The sequence below is a fragment of the Mauremys reevesii genome, linkage group 14 (assembly GCF_016161935.1).
Source record: "Mauremys reevesii isolate NIE-2019 linkage group 14, ASM1616193v1, whole genome shotgun sequence".
Taxonomy (NCBI): Eukaryota; Metazoa; Chordata; order Testudines; family Geoemydidae; genus Mauremys; species Mauremys reevesii.
In genome coordinates, this window is record NC_052636.1 from 281,945 (window position 1) to 299,254 (window position 17,310).

At 49.1% G+C, this 17,310-nt stretch overlaps 1 protein-coding gene and 1 non-coding gene across 2 annotated transcripts in view; both read right to left on the reverse strand.

Moving 5' to 3' along the window:
* Window positions 1–17,310, reverse strand: part of LOC120381809 (zinc finger protein 850-like) — a 288,805-nt gene that overhangs the window by 62,169 nt on the left and 209,326 nt on the right. The window contains exons 6-7 of the mRNA XM_039499943.1: window positions 14,467–14,473; window positions 6,056–6,358 (exon numbers count right to left, since the gene is read on the reverse strand). Of these exons, the coding sequence (XP_039355877.1) occupies window positions 6,056–6,358; window positions 14,467–14,473 (310 nt within the window). The remainder of the gene's footprint in view (window positions 1–6,055; window positions 6,359–14,466; window positions 14,474–17,310) is intronic.
* TRNAG-UCC lies at window positions 782–853 on the reverse strand. The gene has a single exon. It is a non-coding gene; the product is annotated as a tRNA-Gly (tRNA).

The window sequence follows — 17,310 nt, forward strand, 5'->3', positions numbered from 1 at the left end:
GATGGTTCTGATGAAAGGAAGACAAGCAAAGCTCTGGGAGGAAATTTGGGTGTGGGCTCTGCGCTGGGGGTGGGGGGTGGGGTGCAGGAGGGGTGGTGCAGCTCCCAAAGTGACCGGTACACAACCCTCCGGCAGCAGCTCCTAGATGAGTGGGGCCAGGGGATTTCCATGTGCTGCTGTCTGCAGGCGCTGCCTCCAGAGCTCCCATTGGCTACAGTTCCTGGCCAATGGGAGCTGCGGAGTTGGTGCTCGGGGCAGGGGCAGCACGTGGAGACACTCCCCCCACCCCAGGGGATGCTGGGACATGCCAGCCACTTCTGGGAGCGGCACGGAGGGACGGATGTAGAGTGGGCATGGAGCCACCTTAGTGCTGCTGGCACATCTCTGCACACCCATTGGGGAGGGGAGCAGAGGGCCTCCATGTGCTGCCTGGGGTAGGGGCAGTGCACAGAGCTGCCTCCCCTCCCGGGTCTATTACAGGAGTGGGTGGGTGGGGTCTTTTGGCCTGCAAGGTGCAGCAGGTCGGACTAGATGATCACACTGGTCCCTTCTGACCTTAAAGGCTCTGAGTCTAAAAGGGAGAGGGAAGTAAAGGAATTTAAAAAAAAAATAAACCAAGCATTGTAATACCAGGATGACTCCAACTGCTTATTATATAGTCCTGCCCCTTTTTTCCTCCACAGAGTGTTTAATGACCTGTTGGGATTTGGGACACTGATTCTCTCATTCCATTGATAAACTGAAACTAAATCAATTCCCAGTGGAAGAATTATCATATCATTGCATTGGCTGGGAATCAAACCCAGATCAATTGCTTGGAAGGCAGCTATGCTCACCACTATATCACCAATGCATCTAGTGAAAGTCTCTGATTTTTCACACTTGGTGATTGGTCACCTTACTTCTTAGCATGAGGCAAATGTCTCTGTGGTCTCTGCCGTTCATGGTGGGGAGTTTCCCCACTGATAACAGTTCTTGCTGGGTCGGGGAGGGGAGAGAGAAGAGGCGTTTATTCTGTTTCATTCCTCTCCATTTTCTGTTCCTCCCCTTCCCTTCCAGGGTCCTCCCTTCCATTTCAGACTGTGCAGTGACACCCTCCCCGCACCCAGGACTCTCGAGCCTCTGGAGCAGCACGATCCCATGAGATCCTCAGTGACCAAGGGTCTTTTCCAACTTCCAAGAGACACCAGCTTGAGTCTAAAGGAAGCTCTGTTCCTTCCTGGGGATCCTCTCTCCCTTCATGGAGATCAAGAGCATGAAGCCTCTCTGCCTTGCCTCCTGGGTCTGAATTAATGTCCCATTTCCCACTATGTGCTCGAAAGAAACAAATGTTTCTAACCCAGGTGAGTGGAGTTAATTCAGCTGGAATCCTTCACCCACATTCCTTAGGAGATACAGACTCTCTGTGACACAGACTGACTGGGGTTCATCTCTGTATGTCCCCAATGGGGAAGGAAAGACACTGAGGGGGAAGGAAGAAGATGGACAGAAGGAGTCAAATGGGGCTAGACCAGAATAGGACATTTTCTGCCTGTTAAAATGTACTAGACTCTAATTGCTTAAAACAAAACAAAACCCCACCAGCTTCTGCTTGAACCATCAGCTTTTCACAGAGCAGCCAAAGTGGTGCAGCACAGACACACATAACCACCGACAGCCCAAGTTTGTCTAAGAAGCTCCTATAGTGGCTCATGCAGGGGGAAATACAGCTGTGGGTGTGAGTTCAGGCCTCACCCAGAGCATTGGTTTTCATTAGCCACGGAGCTTCCCCCACTTGCTTTGCCCAATTCACATGGAAAGTGCCATAGGAGGGTGATGAGAGTAAATTCTAAACTCTGAAATGCGGAGGTTGGCCCAGAGATTGGGATAAGGGGTTTGAAGAGAAAAAGCTCTAAGAGTATAAAACCATACAGTCTCCATGGGCAGGTCCGCACAACGCCTCAACAGGGATCCATTCGGGGGAGGGGGTTTCACTTCCTCTGTTCAATGTCCTGAGAGGTATTTGAAGATGAAGATAACACCATGGCTAACAGGTGACTGGCATGTCCTGGGTTAAAGAAAGGGACCTGGGTTAATAGTCTGAAGATTTGCGTTACCGTCACTGTCTGACCCCACTTCAGGGCAGAGCAGGTTTGTACGTTGCTGGGTGGAACGCACAGACTCCTGGAGAGCAGGGGCACTTAGGAGACTTTCTACACTTGCTGTTTTGAAGCAATTCAGTAAAATAACAGTGGAGCTACAATGTCTGGTCCAAAATTTCAGCTGCCCCTGGTACAAAAACGCTATTTTAGGATCTACATCGGAGGCTCCCGGCACTAGGACACCTGGCCAGAGAGCTCAGTGGGGGCGTAACAGCTGCTGACTCTGAGGGTCCCGGGCTAAATCCACTTGCAGGGGGAAGCGTGTTGATTTATTTGATGGATAATGAGCACCAGCTACCAGGGGAGAAGCCCTGAGAGTCGCTGCCACTCCAGCTGCTGCTAGGGCAGGGGGGAGCCCCAGGGGGCCAGCTGCTGCTCTGGCCACCCCAGAAGTGCTGCCAGAGGCCACCAAGCTGTGGCTGCTCCTGCTGCCCTCGGGACCACTGGTCAAGTGGTCCCCAGGGCCAGCCGCATTGGCCGCGGCTTGGGCGGTCCCTGGAGCCAGTTGATTGAGTGGCCCTGGAGTCTGCCACTGTGCCCACTGCAGAAGTTACGGAGGTTGCAGGAAGTCACAGAATCCATCACTTCCACCACCTCCGTGACAAACACGGAGACAAACCCTTCCCTGCTGTGACTGCAGTTCCTGGAAGGAAAGAGAAGAACAGAAAGTGACGAGAGAAAGAAAAAAAGAGAGATTCCCTGTCACCTCTCTCCCTGCTGCCTCCCCCCTTGTATTCTGTAACCCCATCTCACTGGGTTCCCTGTGCTGGTGCCATGGGGGTGACACTAGAGTTCTGGGGATTTGGGGGGCTCTTCATTTCTCAACATTTCACCCAAATTTGTCTTTGGGCTGAAATTTCTCCTGTTAGGCCTCTGTCAGAGCTGTACCCCACCCTGTTTGCGGGTGGTGGGGGGAAGAGGGGAGATGTAAATTGCAGAGCAGGCACAGAAGTCGCTCATAAAGGGTCATATTGATCTGGTGACTGGTTCTGACCGGGGTCACATGTCCTCTGACACAGGCTCATGTGCAGAACATGGGAGCTCTGGCTTGTCCTAAATGCTGTAGACTGTGAGTTCCTGGGAAAGGGCAGGGGAGAGGGAGCAAGAGGAGAAAGGCAGAGACATTGGAGACGAGGAATTGGGGGGAGAAGAAGGAGAGAACAGAGAGACAATAAATGATTGAAGCAGAACAGGTGTCCCAACTCCATCTTGCTCATCACAGGTGTTCAGAGAGACAGGTAGTTTTCCAGTGTCAAGTCTGAACTTTGATTCTAACAATGTGCATTGAAATATCAAGGGGATCTCCACATACCTCATCTCTTCCCCCTTCCCCTTTTTTAGTATTAATTTTTATTTTGATGTGTTTGGCTTAACCGTGATCGTCTCTTTCCCCACCTGTATTGCAATTTGGAGGTTATGTTTATTTTGCCTCCCTGTTGTTCATGTCATTATAATTATAACAGCAAAGGAATCTGCAGGAGCAAAAACTGACTCAAAACTTCATTTCCCCATCATGCCGGAACATCCTACAAACAGCTCACGCAGCTGGAATCATAACACGCAAGGCCAGGGGATGGGAGATGCAGGTTTCCAAGTGTTCTGTCTTTCTCAGATGATACATTCCAGCCCCTTGTGTGCCTCCATCCTGTATGACCTGCTGGACTTCGACACATTTATTGTTTCATTCTATAGATAATGTGATTGTAACACAATGTGAGTGAAATTAAACCACTTCCAGATGAGGAAACAACAGAAGAGAAAAGCCATTATTGCATTGGCTGGGAATCAAACCCAGATGAATTGTTTGGAAAATACCTACGCACACGACTATACCACCAATGCATCTGGCAGGAGTAGCTTTCCTGCAGGTTCTGTGCGCTGGCAAAGGGGGTGACACATGACCATGGAGTTAGTGAGCAGGGTGGATGGGCTGGAAGCTGCCTGACAGCTGGGAGCAGAGTTACCATCCCAGACTGACTGAAAGGGGGCAATGGTGAAAACAGATCTCACTGGGAGCTGGCCCCACACCTGCCCCGCCCCTAGGAGAGGGGAACTGAAGCTCAACTTCAATCACAGAAAAATCTTCCCTGAGAAGGAAGGGGACAGTTTGTTTTAAAGACCAGGTTTGTGTTTGTTCCTGCTACATATGGAGGGGCTGGGTAGTGCTGATTCCAGCCCCCAGACTCTGGGAGGATAAGGAACAAATTCCGGCTGCCAGTGACCTGCAGGAGGGAGATGATCTTTTGACAGTGACGGACGCCTCGTCCTAAAGGCCTTTGTCTGCCACCTTCCAGTGACTGTTTGGTACAGGAATGCAGCCCCCCACTCCTGGGTCTCTCCTGGGGAAATAATGTTTCTGTGCAAAACACCAAAGCTTTTAACAGAAAGGAAGAAAAGGAAATGGCCACATGATGAGACTAGGACATAAGGAATGAAACACAAGATCCTTCTCCATGTGCATTGACTTTTAACCTTGTTTGTGGTGGTGGTGTATCCATGTTGGTCCCAGGGGTCCTCTGGAGCGCCGGGCATTGGCCACTTTCGGGAGAGTGGGCTAGATGAACTGGTCTGACTCAGTGTGGCTGTTCTTATGTTCTAACTGCTGATTATGGAAGAGACGCCCTTCCAGGCTACACAGAACTGAAGAAGTGTGTGGGGTTAGCTCCACAGCTTGTCTCTTTCACCAACAGAGGTTGGTCCTCTTACCCTCACCACCTTGTCTCTCTTGGACTCTGAAAAGTGCTTTCTCTCCACTCCCTTTGGAGAGAAGTTAAGTTTCTCTTTGGGCAACTATCAGGCTGAAGAAATTGACTGTATTGACTGTGACACTAGAATTGAAGATTTAATATTATAAATAAATGAGTCTAAACCTGAGGTTCTGGTTTTCACATTGGTTTTTCTAACTCAGTTCCCAATTCTCTTCTAGAAAGGCCTCCAGGACGCCTGCCCAGCCCAGCAAAAGTGGCCAGGAGAAAGCCCACACTGCTGCTCTTTCAGGTAGTTGAAGGCTGCTATCAAACCCCCCTCACTCCGTCAGTCCCCAGTCTGTGGCAGTGCCTGGGATTCTTCCGTCCTAAGTGCAGGACTCTGCACTTCTCCTTGTTGAACCTCCTCAGATTCCTTTTGGCCCAATCCTCCAATTTGTCTAGGTCACTCTGGACCCAAACCCTGTCCTCCAGCGCTTGGATTCTTTACATGCTTTCACAGAGCAAAGAGCACATGTTCCATGATTTCATAGGGCAGAGTTTTGTGCTATCGGGAGCTTTCCCTGTGTGAATTTGACAGGTGGATCAACATAGAGACACATTGTGACCCTTCTCAGGGTGCTGAGGACTGTGAGTCTCCTTGTTGCCACCTGCCACAAGGAAGAGGGAGTTTTGCATTTGGCAGCTGGATGTTAGTGACCAAACTCACCAGCCAGCTGGAACTCAAGGACCCTCCTCTGAGCTACAGCAGCCACCTTAACCCTTGAGTTCCTTCAATGTGTCCCCCTCTGGGGTCCAGCCCGGATCACCAGATACTTGGTGAAATCCCAGATCCTCTCTTCCCCAAGTATCCCAGGTTACTAGTTTTACTGTGGACCATTGCTACTGTATTTCACACAGCACCTGAGTACAGTTATCGAACAAGCAAAAAATTTATTTAACAACGGATAGAGATTTAAACAAACAAACGTGAGTGATGGAAACCAACTGTTACCAACTAAACAAAGGCAGAAAATGACAGAATAGAAAGGCCAGCACAAAAAACAGAGAGAGGAACAATAAGATACTAAAAGGACAATGGTTGGAACTCTCCATTTCTCTCAGTCTTTGGATTGATGGGTACTAGAGCTGTAGCAACAGTTGAGGAACAAGGGGAAATTCAATCTAAGGTTTGAGCTGCTAGTGAAGCATTTCCCACACTCACGGCATTCATAGGGCCTCTCTCCTCCGTGGATTGTTTGATGCCTAATAAGGTGCGAACTGCGATTGAAGGTTTTCCCGCACTCAGTGCATTCATAGGGTCTGTCCCCTGTGTGGATTCTCTGATGTCTAGAAAGGACTGATCTTTGAGTGAAGCTTTTCCCACACTCACGGCATTCAAAGGGCCTCTCCCCTGTGTGGATTCTCTGATGTTGAGAAAGGTTTGAGCTGCTAGTGAAGCATTTTCCACACTCACGGCATTCAAAGGGCCTCACCCCTGTGTGGATTCTCTGATGTTGAGAAAGGTTTGAGCTGTGAGAGAAGGTTTTTCCACACTCACTGCATGTATTTTTTCTCTTTCGCCTGAGGATATCCTACTGTGTTGTGGTTTCCATGAGGACCTTCTGAGTTCTCCAACAGGAAATAAATGTATCCACTTTCTTCCCTGGCTGGTTTCCTTGATCTGTTTTTGGTCTGTGCTGAATCTCCCAGGATTTTCCCTGCTTATGACTCCTGGACACATTCCTTTTCCATCTTTGAGATAATGCTCTGTTTTTACCCACTGGCTCAACATTTTCAACCTGCGAATTCTGCTCCTCTTTCTCACAAGCCATTGCATCACCTGCTGTGATAGAGACAGAAACCTCAAACAGGGATGGAAAGGGGAAGACCAAACAAAAACAAGTGCTGAAGACAGGTCAAATAAAAATCAGCAGCTGAACTCCCCCAATCTCTTCCCCAAAATAAGAGAGAGGAGGGGGATGAATTCAGCCTTCACATCCCATCCAAATACGCAGCGGGAAGGGAGGAAGCTACTGCCTGGTGTCTGCTAGGATCTATAGGAAGCCATGAGCTATAGTTACCCTGAGGATATGACCCCTGCTAGGGATAATAATGAACTGAGAGACCTCCCCAAGAGCTTTGTAGGGCATCCCAGATGTTTCCTTCAGGCACTTACAGATTCTGAGGTGGTTTAATGTTTCCTCACCTGTGCAGGAAGATCTCAGGATCTCTCTTTCCTCTGACCGCTGGAGGTCTGGGACCCATGGCTCTTCCCCTTGTTCCAGCTGGGAGATCACATCACGCTGGAAAACTAGAAACCCTGCTCAGATGAAAGAAAACAAAGGAGTTCAGTTGATTTCATAAGACTTGGTCATAAAAAAAACATTCTATTAATTTAACTTCAGTGCTTAGTGTGACCTGGTGGGCCAGGGGCAGTTCTCACTGAGAATGCCAAGATCAGGGCAGGCTGAAAAAGGGAGAGCAGATGCTCCCAAAACTGCTGGTTAACACTGAAGTTAAACTCACCGACCAGTCACCAACTGTGCTTCTGATCACCCACGCGGGTAATCGAGAAGCTGAAAAAAGAAATCACACGGCCCCCTTTATTGCATCCCTGTTCTCTGACTCCCAATCAGCACCTAGGTCCAGTACAGTGAGAGGTTATTTGAAAACTCTGCTCACATAAACAAAGTGTTCCTCTGACCCCAAAGCGTCAGCCACATCACCAGCTCAGTATAGGTTTGGATATTACCCAAAATTCCATCCTTCCAGCCAATCCTTTTGCATCTAAACTAAAGGTTTAAATGAAAGAAAGACAGAAAGAAGTTAAATGGGAAAGCAGTCAGATACATTCCAAAATGGATATATCAGGTTCTTAGCAGTATTGGTGAGTTGCTGGCTTGAAAGTCCGTCTGGAACACATCCACAGTTTGGATGGGTCATTCAGTCCTTTGTTCAAGGCTTCAGTTTGTAGAGAAGTTGCTCCAGAGGTAGGAAGGGAGATTGAAGACAAAATGGAGATGATGCAGCTGCCCTTTACATTCCTTTTGCCATGTGTCCTGTACTTCCTGTGTCCCAAACACAAGCTTCAAAGCACGTGGCATGGAAAAGCCTTGGAGTTCTCATTACACAGGCATACCCCGGCATGTCTTGCTAACTCAATAGGTGTATCCCCTTGGTCCTTTCCATGGGCTCATTGTACAGCTGATGATCGTCAATGGGCCATCAAACAGGCTAGGCAGTGTTGATGCCAATATGTCTGGGGGTGTCACCCAGAAACACTGCACAAGTCTGGAAATACAGATATACCCTACATATCTATAACTCACAATTCAAAGGTGATACAAACATAGAAACAATATTATCATACTTGGCAAATCATAACATTTTTACTGACACCTTACATGGCATATCGAGCACGATCCATTGCAATTTTATCAGATTATATTATTATTTTATTATTAATACCAAAGTGTCTCACAATTCCATCCAGTGTCACACTTGGTAAACCAGTGAATTCCCAGGACCAGTTCCCCAGGGCCTTGAAGATGCCGAACACTATGCTTATGAGGGATTGAAATACCCACATATCTGCTGGGAACACACACACAGACACTGTGTCAGTCTATACCCCTGTGTTCACTCTTCTAGAAAATCATGATCAATTTTGTACACAGTATGGCTTGTGAGGTATCATTTGAAAACGCATAATCTACTGAATATTATCCTCCTGTTAAAATGTGTAGTAACACTGTATGTAAAGTTATGAGATTTTACAGTATGAGATTACTGAAAATGTTACAATTCTGGGGAACACCCACAGAGCAGTTCCTCAGAGACAGCAAGGCAAACAGCTGGTCAAACAGCCATTCTCCTGCAGGGGGAAGGTGTGAAGAAGACATTTACATTCCATCACAGGGACCTCTTGAAGCTGTTGTGGAAAACAACCACATGATTGATTTTGAATCAGCTCAGCCTGAGGCTCTTTTCTTGGTTAAAAGTGCGCAGGGGGCAACAGCTATTGGAATACTGTCCCCCTGAGCTAAAAATCACAAAAGCCTTTTAAAGCTTAAAACCTCAAACAATGACACATACGTTGCACGTTAATTTCCTTGTTTGGAATATATTGCAAAATATGATGCAAGCAATGTTGGAAATAATTAAGAAAGGGATAGATACGACAGAATATATCATATATCATATTTGTAAAAACAGCAAATAAATCCATGATAGACCCACATCTTGAATACTGCATGCAGATGTTGTTGCCCCATCTCAAAAAAAGATATATTGGAATTGGAAAAGGTTCAGAAAAGGGCAACAAAAATGATTAGGGGTATGGAACAGTTATGCCAGACCTAACTCCCTTTTCACTTGAGCAAACAGGAGCTATTTGACACTGTGCAATACGGCTCCTGTGCTCTGTTCCCAAACTGTTCTGCAGCAGGGGAGGGTATCTGGTAGTGTGTGTGTGTCACTGGCATAACAGGACAGAGTAGAGGTGGCATCATGGGGCTGGCATGAACCTTTTCTCTTCATTTCCCCTTCCAAGATCCGAGGGGACAGGAACCCTTACCCAGCGAGGTCACATTCTCATAGTTCTCCTGCATGACATCCCAGTAGAGGGCTCTCTGAGCAGGGTCCAGCAGAGCCCACTCTTCCCTGGTGAAATGCACAGCCACCTCCTCGAAGGTCAATGGCCCCTGAAAGAGCAAGAGTCCAACACTCAGGACCTCTTTCCCCACTCACAGCCCCACTATTTTTGGCAGAGAGGAGCCAATCAAATGGAAGCTCTGGGTGGATCCCACTCAACAGAGTCCCACCCCGACCCCGCTCAGCGTATGCAGCAAATACCAGGATGAGGGAATTAAGAGAGAGCCCCTTGTCTCTCCCAGCAGATCCATCACACACCTACTAGCCACCGACTGATACAGGAGATGGAGCCCCTAGCAGGGTCCAGGGACAGCTCCGTGGTAGGAAGCCCAATAGCCTCCTCATTGTGAGGAGCGGGATATGAAGGGAGAGGCAGCTCCAATAAGCCTGACTCATGGGTGCCCCCTTCATATCTCACAGCAGCCGCTGTTCAGTGAGGTCAGGCTCCAGCACTGGGAGTCTGGTCAGTTTGACTAGCTCCATGTAGGTGGGCTATTTTCTTTCTTCACAAATTAGGGCATTGTGGGTACAAGTGTTGGCAAACCACGCTGTCCCTGCATTGAACCTTGGTATTGTTCCCCTCATAGTACGGTACAGGAGGTGCACTCAGTCATGCAAGTCTTAGTTACACGGAAGACACAAGACAATGGCCCATTGAGGAAAGCCAGCCTTAACCAATTAGTAGGAAATAAACAAGTATATCAATCATGTAGTAATGAGTAACCTGTTTGATGTTAATCATGTAGTAATCAATAACCTGTCTGTAAGAAAGAGAATAAAAGAAAGGGTCCGGGACTTTCCTGGGACGCCTCTCTGCAGCATCGTCTCTGTTTCCCGTTACTACATCTGGTGACCCCAACGTGATCCAGACACAAGATCCCCGACTCATCGGCTGGCTTAGCCTTGGTGCACCACAGCGCAACGCGCTCCCTCGTGAGTATGGGGGGGACTTATCCATTGAGCAAAAAGATCATGCAAAAGAGTTATTGAAACTTATCAAACAGGACGGGTGTACTGCAGTATCGTTACGACACTTAGAGGAATTGCTCCAAGCAATTGAGTACAAGTGCCCATGGTACTCGAACCGAGGCTCCCTAGACCACTCCGATTGGATAAAGATCGGGGAGGCATTATTTCGGGAACCTTGAGCCGAGATCCAACATATTCTGTTATGGCAGCACTGTTCAGCTGCGGTGGGGAGATTACGAAAAGAGGCGTCCCCCTCCGCACCTCCCTTGCTCTCGGTGGAGGCACCTCCAGCATATCCCCGAGTGCTCCCACCGGCCCCTTCCTTAGCACCGAAAACTTCTCCACCCGGGGTGGACACCCTGGGGCCGACGTCGCTGCAGCAGGGCGCTGGGTGCGCTGCCCTTGTGGCGCGAGCAAGCGGACAAGACCCCTTATTGGAACAATGGGAGGGAGAAGTCCCTTTGGTGTTTCCTCTGTCTTATGACCCTCCTAATGAGGCAGGTGAGGTGGTAGCTCGGCACTCCACCCTCCCGTACTCAATTCTTCGGGAGCTTAACAAAGCGGTACGTGAGTCAGGGCTGCGTTCCACTTATGTGCAGGGTATGATAGAAGGGATCGCCAATAGTTATACTATGATTCCGGAGGACTGGAAACATCTATTTCGTATGATCCTTTCCCCTGCACAATACGTGGTATGGGATAATGAGTTTAAATTGGCAGCCCTAGCACTCGGTAACGCGCAGAATAATGCTGAGCAAATATATGGGACAGGAGCTTTTGCCACCATAGAGCAACAATCTATATTGCCCATGGAATCTTTTCACCGCACGGCAATGTGCATTCAGAGAGCCTTTCGGCGGGTTCCGGCCTCCGGTAAGCCCCTTCGATCATTCACAAATGTTAAACAACAAGCTACGGAACCTTATCATCATTTCGTTGATCGCCTCAAAGAGGCTGTTCAACGCCAAATTGGCAATCCGGACGCTCAGGTGGAACTCCTTATACGCTTAGCATATGAGCAGTCCAATGCTGATTGTCGGAAAATTCTCCAAACTATCATTCACCGTCCTAATTACACACTCGCTGACATGTTGCAGGCATGTGCCGAAGTAGGCACTCAGACCCACGCTATGGCACTGTTGGCGGGAGCAATCCGTCAAGGTAACAAACCTACAGGTAACTGCTTTAACTGTCAGCGACCCGGACACTTCAAAAAGGAGTGCCGAGCCCCAGGCGGTGGTGCTTATAAGGGCAGAGCTAACACAACCGGGGGTCGTCCTACTAAAAAGTGCCCAAAATGTAACAAAGGATATCATTGGGCCAATCAATGTCGCTCCTCGACTTCAGCTAATTCGGGAAACTTTCAACCGGGCTCCCTTCAGCCCCGGTTTAAAGGAGGGAGCCCTGCCTGCCATGGCCGCTCAACCGGCCACAAAAGGCAGTGCTGGTTTGGATCTTATTAATGCAGTAGATATGCAATCCCCTCTTCCTGGTGACGTACTCCTCATGCCTACGCAGCTCTCGGGTCTGCTTCCCCCGGACACATTTGGGTTGATTTTGCCTCGTTCTTCTGCCAGTAGTCAGTCTATTATGATTGTGCCCGGAGTTATCGATTCTGATTACACCGGCATTATCTATGTTCAAATTTGGAGTCACCTTCCCCTCAAATTAAAGGCGGGGGATTCTTGGGCTCAACTGCTAATCTTACCTTACACAGCGCCGGCCGGACCCGGACAGGCGAGTCGTGCTGGCGGATTTGGTTCTACTCGCGTTAATCTGGAGCAAGGTCCCCTTTTTCATCCACAGATTGCTGCGGTCTTACAACAAATTCGAACCCACAAGCCGACCCGTAAGTATACCATCAACGGTAAGGAGCTCTATGGGTTGCTAGACACTGGAGCGGATGTTTCAGTAATTGCACAAAAACATTGGGACCCTTCCTGGCCTTCTGAAATCTCCCCCTCAGTTTGGGGCGTGGGAGGCCCACAATCTTCTCGACAGAGCACCAATTGGCTCTCAGTATGGGATAGTGAGGAAGGGCAAGAGGTTGCAAAAATTCGTCCGTGCATTTTGCCAATTGATCTTAATCTCTGGGGACGAGACCTATTATCTCAACTGGGAGCCTCCCTAGTTGTGCCATGACACGTCAATGCTCTTCACACACTGCCCTCCCCCTGGAATGGAAAACCCACGTCCCAGTGTGGGTTGAACAATGGCCACTCCCTCAGGAAAAATTAATAGCCCTTAAAGAATTAGTTCAGGAACAGTTAACCGAGGGACATATTGAACCTACTACTAGCCCATATAATACTCCGGTCTTTGTTATTAAGAAAAAATCTGGCCGCTGGCGATTATTACATGATCTCTGAGCTATAAACAAAATTTTGGAACCTATGGGAGCCCTTCAATGTGGGACCCCGAACCCGAATGTTATATCACCCGATTATCAGTTAGCAATAATCGATCTTAAGGATTGTTTTTTCTCTATCCCTCTCCTCCCCCGTGATCGAAAGTACTTTGCCTTTACTATCTCTGTTTTGAATAATAGTCAGCCAACAGAACGCTACCATTGGAAAGTTCTTCCCCAAGGTATGCTGAACAGTCCCACCCTCTGTCAATATTACGTGAGTCAGTCTCTAGCACCTTTCCGCAAACGGTACCCTACGCTTAAGGTTTACCATTATATGGATGATATCCTCATAGCAGGGCCAGAGCTCCCTCCCTCGTGGAAAACTGACCTGCAAAAGATGCTTCAGGAATACGGCCTTCGGATAGCCCCAGAAAAGGTACAATATTTAGAACCTTTTTTTTATCTTGGACATAAAATGATGGCCGCCTACTCCTTTCCAATTATCCCGCAAATTGCTTTGGAAACCAACATTAATTACGTCACCCTTCAGCAAGTATTGGGCATTATAAATTGGGTACACCCCTATTATCGCCTGGATACCGACATGTTAAGTCCTCTATTTGAAGCTCTTCGGCAGGGGCGTCACCCCTCCGATATCATTTCTCTCACAAAAACACAATTAGATGCCATTACACAGGTGAATCAATCTCTCGCAAAGGTTTGGGTGGATCGTGCTGTGAATAACGAGCCTCCACATCTCGCTTGTCTTCAAGGGGTGACCCAGCCTTGTGCCACCCTCTTTCAAACACCCGAGGCTGGGCCGGTACGAATCCTTGAATGGCTATATCTCTCCCACACCCCAGCAAATACCCTTACTCCCCTTCCCTCCATGCTTGCTTCCCTAATTACAAAAGGGCGCCAACGTGCATTAGTGCTTTTTGCTATTGATCCAGCAGAAATAGTTCTTCCAATTCCCCTACATTTATGGCAAACCCTTTGTGAAACAACTCCTGAGGTTCAATGTGCGTGTGCAGGTTATACAGGAACCTTTACCTTTCATACCTTAAAGGACCCCCGCTTTGGCATGACGCAGCGATTACCCCTTAACTTTTGCTATTTGCTCTCACCAACCCCGCTGCCAGATGTGCTTACAGTATTTACGGACGGAAGTCCACACCGTGGGGTTCTCTCTTGGCGTGACCCATCTACTACCCACTGGTGTTCTCTGTTTACCCTACCCCAAAGCTCCGCCCAGCGTGCTGAGCTGGCTGCAGTAATTTTAGCCTTTAATCGTTTTTCTATGCAACCGTTTAATATTATTACTGATAGTTTATATGTAGCCAATGTTGTTTCAAATATTAGTGGTAGCTATGTATCACCAGCGCTAGATAAAAATTTGCTAGCTTTGTTTTTAGCATTGCAACATCTCATTCATTCCCGTACCGATCAGTTTTTTATTGCTCATATTCGAAGCCACCAACCTTTCCCTGGCATGTTGACAGAAGGCAATGCCCAGGCGGATGCCCAACTCAGGGCATTCCCTTGTACTCCTATAGAAAGTCATGCCCTACATCATCAAAATGCCAAGGCATTGGCTAAACAATTTCAGATCCCTCTTTCTGATGCTCGAGGTATTGTTCAACAATGTCCTCAATGCACCCTTAACCCACAGGGTCCTCCCATAGGGGTAAATCCCCGTGGTCTCGGAGCCAATCAACTTTGGCAGATGGATGTTACCCTTTTTCCCCCCTTCTCCCCTTGGAAATACCTGCACGTTGTCATCGACACATTTTCTGGTTACACTTGGGTAACTGCCCAAAAAGGGGAGGCTACCAAACATGTTTGTAATCACTTGATTCGCAGTTTTGCGGTAATGGGCAGCCCCGCTGAGTTGAAAACCGACAATGGCCCTGCTTACTGTTCCTCCGCCATGGCCGCATTTTGTGCCCGGTGGGGCATTCTCCACAAATTCGGCATTCCTTATAATTCCCGGGGTCAGGCCATTGTTGAGCGGGCTAACCGTACCCTGAAGGAGGCCCTTACTAAACAAAAACAAAAAGGAGGCGTGCCCCTATCCTTACCAGATAAGGAAGAATGGCTGGCTCGTGTCTTGTTTACACTGAATCATTTAAATTTAACCTTGTTTAATAATCAGTTTTTATCTAGAGCCCAGCGCCATTATAGACAGACCGAGCCCCTTCCGGCGCCGAAGGTGATATATCGCAAGTTGCCAGGACCAGAGTGGAGCCTGCCTGTGCCACTCATCACCTGGGGCCGGGGCTACGCAGCAGTGTCAACTGAAACCGGCCCTGTGTGGGTTCCCGCTCGCTTTGTGAAGCCGTGGAGAGATGGCCTGGCATCAGGGGCTAAAGAATCCCATTCCGGATTTCAGTCTAACCCTGACGGATAGGGCAGACAAGATCGACAAGGCCCGAAAGCGTGGCACACCTAACACTGCCATAACTTGGGGGTAGATCAAAGCTTTATCACGGCAGGCTGAACATGTATTAGAGCGGCTATAGATTATTTACTTATGCTGCATCATTATGGATGTGAAAAGGTTAATGATATGTGTTGCTTTAATATTTCTGATCATCATCATTCAGTTGAAAATCAACTCAAGATAATTAAAAATTTAACAGATCAAATCAGATACAATCCAGACCCCTTCTCGGGATGGTGGGATTGGCTTTCCTCATGGCTTCCTAACACTGGGTGGTTGCATCAGCTTGTCACCTTTGGAGGACTCACTGTATTCTTATTTGTGCTATTTTGCTGCGGCATTCAGTGCGTCCCCTCATTTGTTTCTCTCTTCATTAAGGGCTGTCCGTGGACTAACCCAGGGCCCCCTCGTAAGTATTAGTCATGTTAACAAAACAAAAAAGGGTGAGATGTAGGTACAAGTGCTGGCAAGCCACGCTGTCTCTGCATTGAACCATTCAATAGTACAGTACAGCATGCACATTCTGTTATGCTAGCTTTAGTCACTCAGGACAATGGCCCGGTGAGGCCGGTGAGGGGAGCCAGCCTTAACCAATCAGAATGAAGTAAACAGGTGTATCAATCATATAGTAATAAGTAACCCGTGTGATGTCAATCATGTAATACTGAGTAACCAGTCTGTAAGAAAGAGAATAAAAGCAGCGGTCCAGGACTATCCTGGGACGCCTCACTGCAGCCTTGTGTCGTCTCTGTTTCCCGATACAACAGGATCCAATTAACCCCCTCCCCCCTTCGCCCGCCCGCCACTCCCCGGGAATTTCCTGGCTGCCCAGAGACAGTTCAACACCCGCCCCCCGCGTCCCACTGACCTTCCCCCCCCTACAACTCCAGCTTCTCCCCCCCCCTCCCTGCCTGACACCCCCCATCTCCCCTCACACCACAGGGGATCCCCCCCGCCAGGCCCCAGTCTCTGCCCCCCAAATCCCAGCGGTGCTGGGGGCAGATCCTGCTGCAGCTCCACTGGGGCTGAGGCAGCTCTGAGGCTTCTCCCAGGTTCCCCGGGGCAGAGTCACTTTCCTGCCCAGCCCCAGTGCCCCTCCCGGGGTCTCTCACTCCCCGGGGGGCTCCATGGGAGGCTGGACACCAGGGATGCAGGACGGCAGGAATGGGGGTGACAGGCCTCCTGTTCCTCAGTCTCACGGCGGGACCGAGGGGGCTCGTCGCTCTCCGGCTCGGGAGCACTGGGAAGACCCGACCGTGGAGGGGCCGTCGCTGGGGGGGGGGGGACGGCCCCGCGCAGGCGCGGAGCACGTCCTTATATCACTTCTGTGGCGGGAAAAGTGCTGAGGAGATGGAACGCTGAGGGCTGGTTTTGGCAGGAAAAACCGGTTTGGACTGGTTTGAGCCTGTGTCCTGATGGTAAACAAGTCCCCTCTCAGAGATGGAGTCCAGGGGTCAATAGTTCATATGCTCCAGATTGGATCTTATTTTAAAGCCACTGATTTACTTCATAGACATCTTATTAACCAACTAATTGAACATATTGAACAGTTTATACTTCTCACACCTAACAATGAGATAAAAAAAAAGATCACAGACAAGCCTTGTCAGTAACGGCTACTGTCCCAACTGGGAAGCACGTGCGCTTGTTGCAGAGCTGCTGCTCAGGGACGGGAACCTCCTGGCACCCCAGCCTCCACAATCACTCAGGCTGCACTTTCTGCACGACTAGGTGCTGGCTGAGGGGGGCGTGGGAATTGGTGGCCTCTGCTGCAGGTGATGAGAATCGCAGGTATTTAAAGCCATGGCCTAGAGGAGGGAAGTGCCTAACTCCAGAGTCTGCAGCTGCCTAGGGCCAGGGCTGAGGATTTAGAGTCCCTAGTGCAGCCATTGCAAGGTTCAAGCACGCTCAGCCCTGGCATTGCCGCCCCTCCTGCGGCTAGTAGCTGCAGCTGGCTAAGGCTGGCCTCTGGGAACTGGCCCCATGGCTGTAGCCAGAGAAGCTACAAGTGGCTCTGTGACTCCTGGGGCCATTAAGCTAGAGCAGCTAAAGACACTGGAGTTCACC